The sequence below is a fragment of the Echinops telfairi genome, unplaced genomic scaffold (genome assembly GCF_000313985.2).
Source record: "Echinops telfairi isolate 266 unplaced genomic scaffold, ASM31398v2 ScPeMD7_3;HRSCAF=10, whole genome shotgun sequence".
Classification (NCBI taxonomy): domain Eukaryota; kingdom Metazoa; phylum Chordata; class Mammalia; order Afrosoricida; family Tenrecidae; genus Echinops; species Echinops telfairi.
Window position 1 is genome coordinate 51,914,226 of NW_022103899.1, and position 848 is coordinate 51,915,073.

Below are 848 nucleotides of genomic sequence, written 5' to 3' on the forward strand. Positions count from 1 at the left end.
CACTGAATAAGGAAAATGGGAGAAAAATAGACGTCTGTAAATGATGGTGTTGATGAAGGTTATTGAAACTACTTCCGGAACTGTCAGAAAATAATCAAATCTGTCTTGAAAGAAGTACAGCCAGAATGCTCTGTAGGAGGCAGGATGGCCATGTTATCAGGAGAGGCCAGTCTCGGGAAAAGGGCATTATGCCCAGCAAAGTGGGAGATCAAAAAAAAGAGAGAGAAAGATCATCAAGAAGACGAATTGACACCAGGGCTGCACCCAGGAATGCAAGCCTGCCACTAATTAGGAGGATGTGGGGGGCTCTCCCTTCTCTTCTTCGGCGCTGCCCACGGAGGAGGCGGCCATCTCCCACCGGCATCATGGCTGCCCTCAAACCCTTGGTGAAGCCTAAAATTGTAAAAAAGAGGACCAAGAAGTTCATCCGGCACCAATCCATCCGCTATGTCAAGATTAAGCGCAACTGGCGTAAGCCCAGAGGCATTGACAACGGTGCGGAGAAGATTCAAGGGCCAGATCTTGATGCCCAACATTGGTTATGGGAGCAACAAGAAAACCAAGCACATGCTGCCCAGTGGCTTCGCAAGTTCCTGGTCCACAACGTCAAGGAGCTAGAAGTGCTGCTGATGTGCAACAAGTCTTACTGTGCAGAGATTGCTCACAACGTTTCCTCCAAGAATCGCAAAGCCATTGTAGAAAGGGCAGCCCAGCTGGCCATCAGAGTCACCAATCCCAACGCCAGGCTGCACAGTGAAGAAAATGAGTAGATGGCCCATTTGCAAGTTTTATTTGTGCTAAATAAAACCATAAATTAAAAAAAAAAAAAAAGCATGTGGGGTCTTCAG

The 848-nt window shown here is 47.5% G+C and overlaps 1 protein-coding gene across 1 annotated transcript; it reads left to right on the plus strand.

Annotated features, from left to right (window-relative positions):
* The first annotated feature begins 365 nt into the window (after positions 1 to 365).
* LOC101648954 (60S ribosomal protein L32-like) lies at positions 366 to 770 on the plus strand. The gene has a single exon (XM_045294238.1). It carries the CDS (start codon positions 366 to 368, stop codon positions 768 to 770), a length of 405 nt encoding a protein of 134 aa, XP_045150173.1.
* Positions 771 to 848: the final 78 nt, after the last annotated feature.

Coding starts and splice junctions, on each gene's coding strand:
- LOC101648954 (XM_045294238.1), top strand. CDS start 366: ATGGCTGCCCTCAAACCCTTGGTGAAGCCTAAAATTGTAAAAAAGAGG.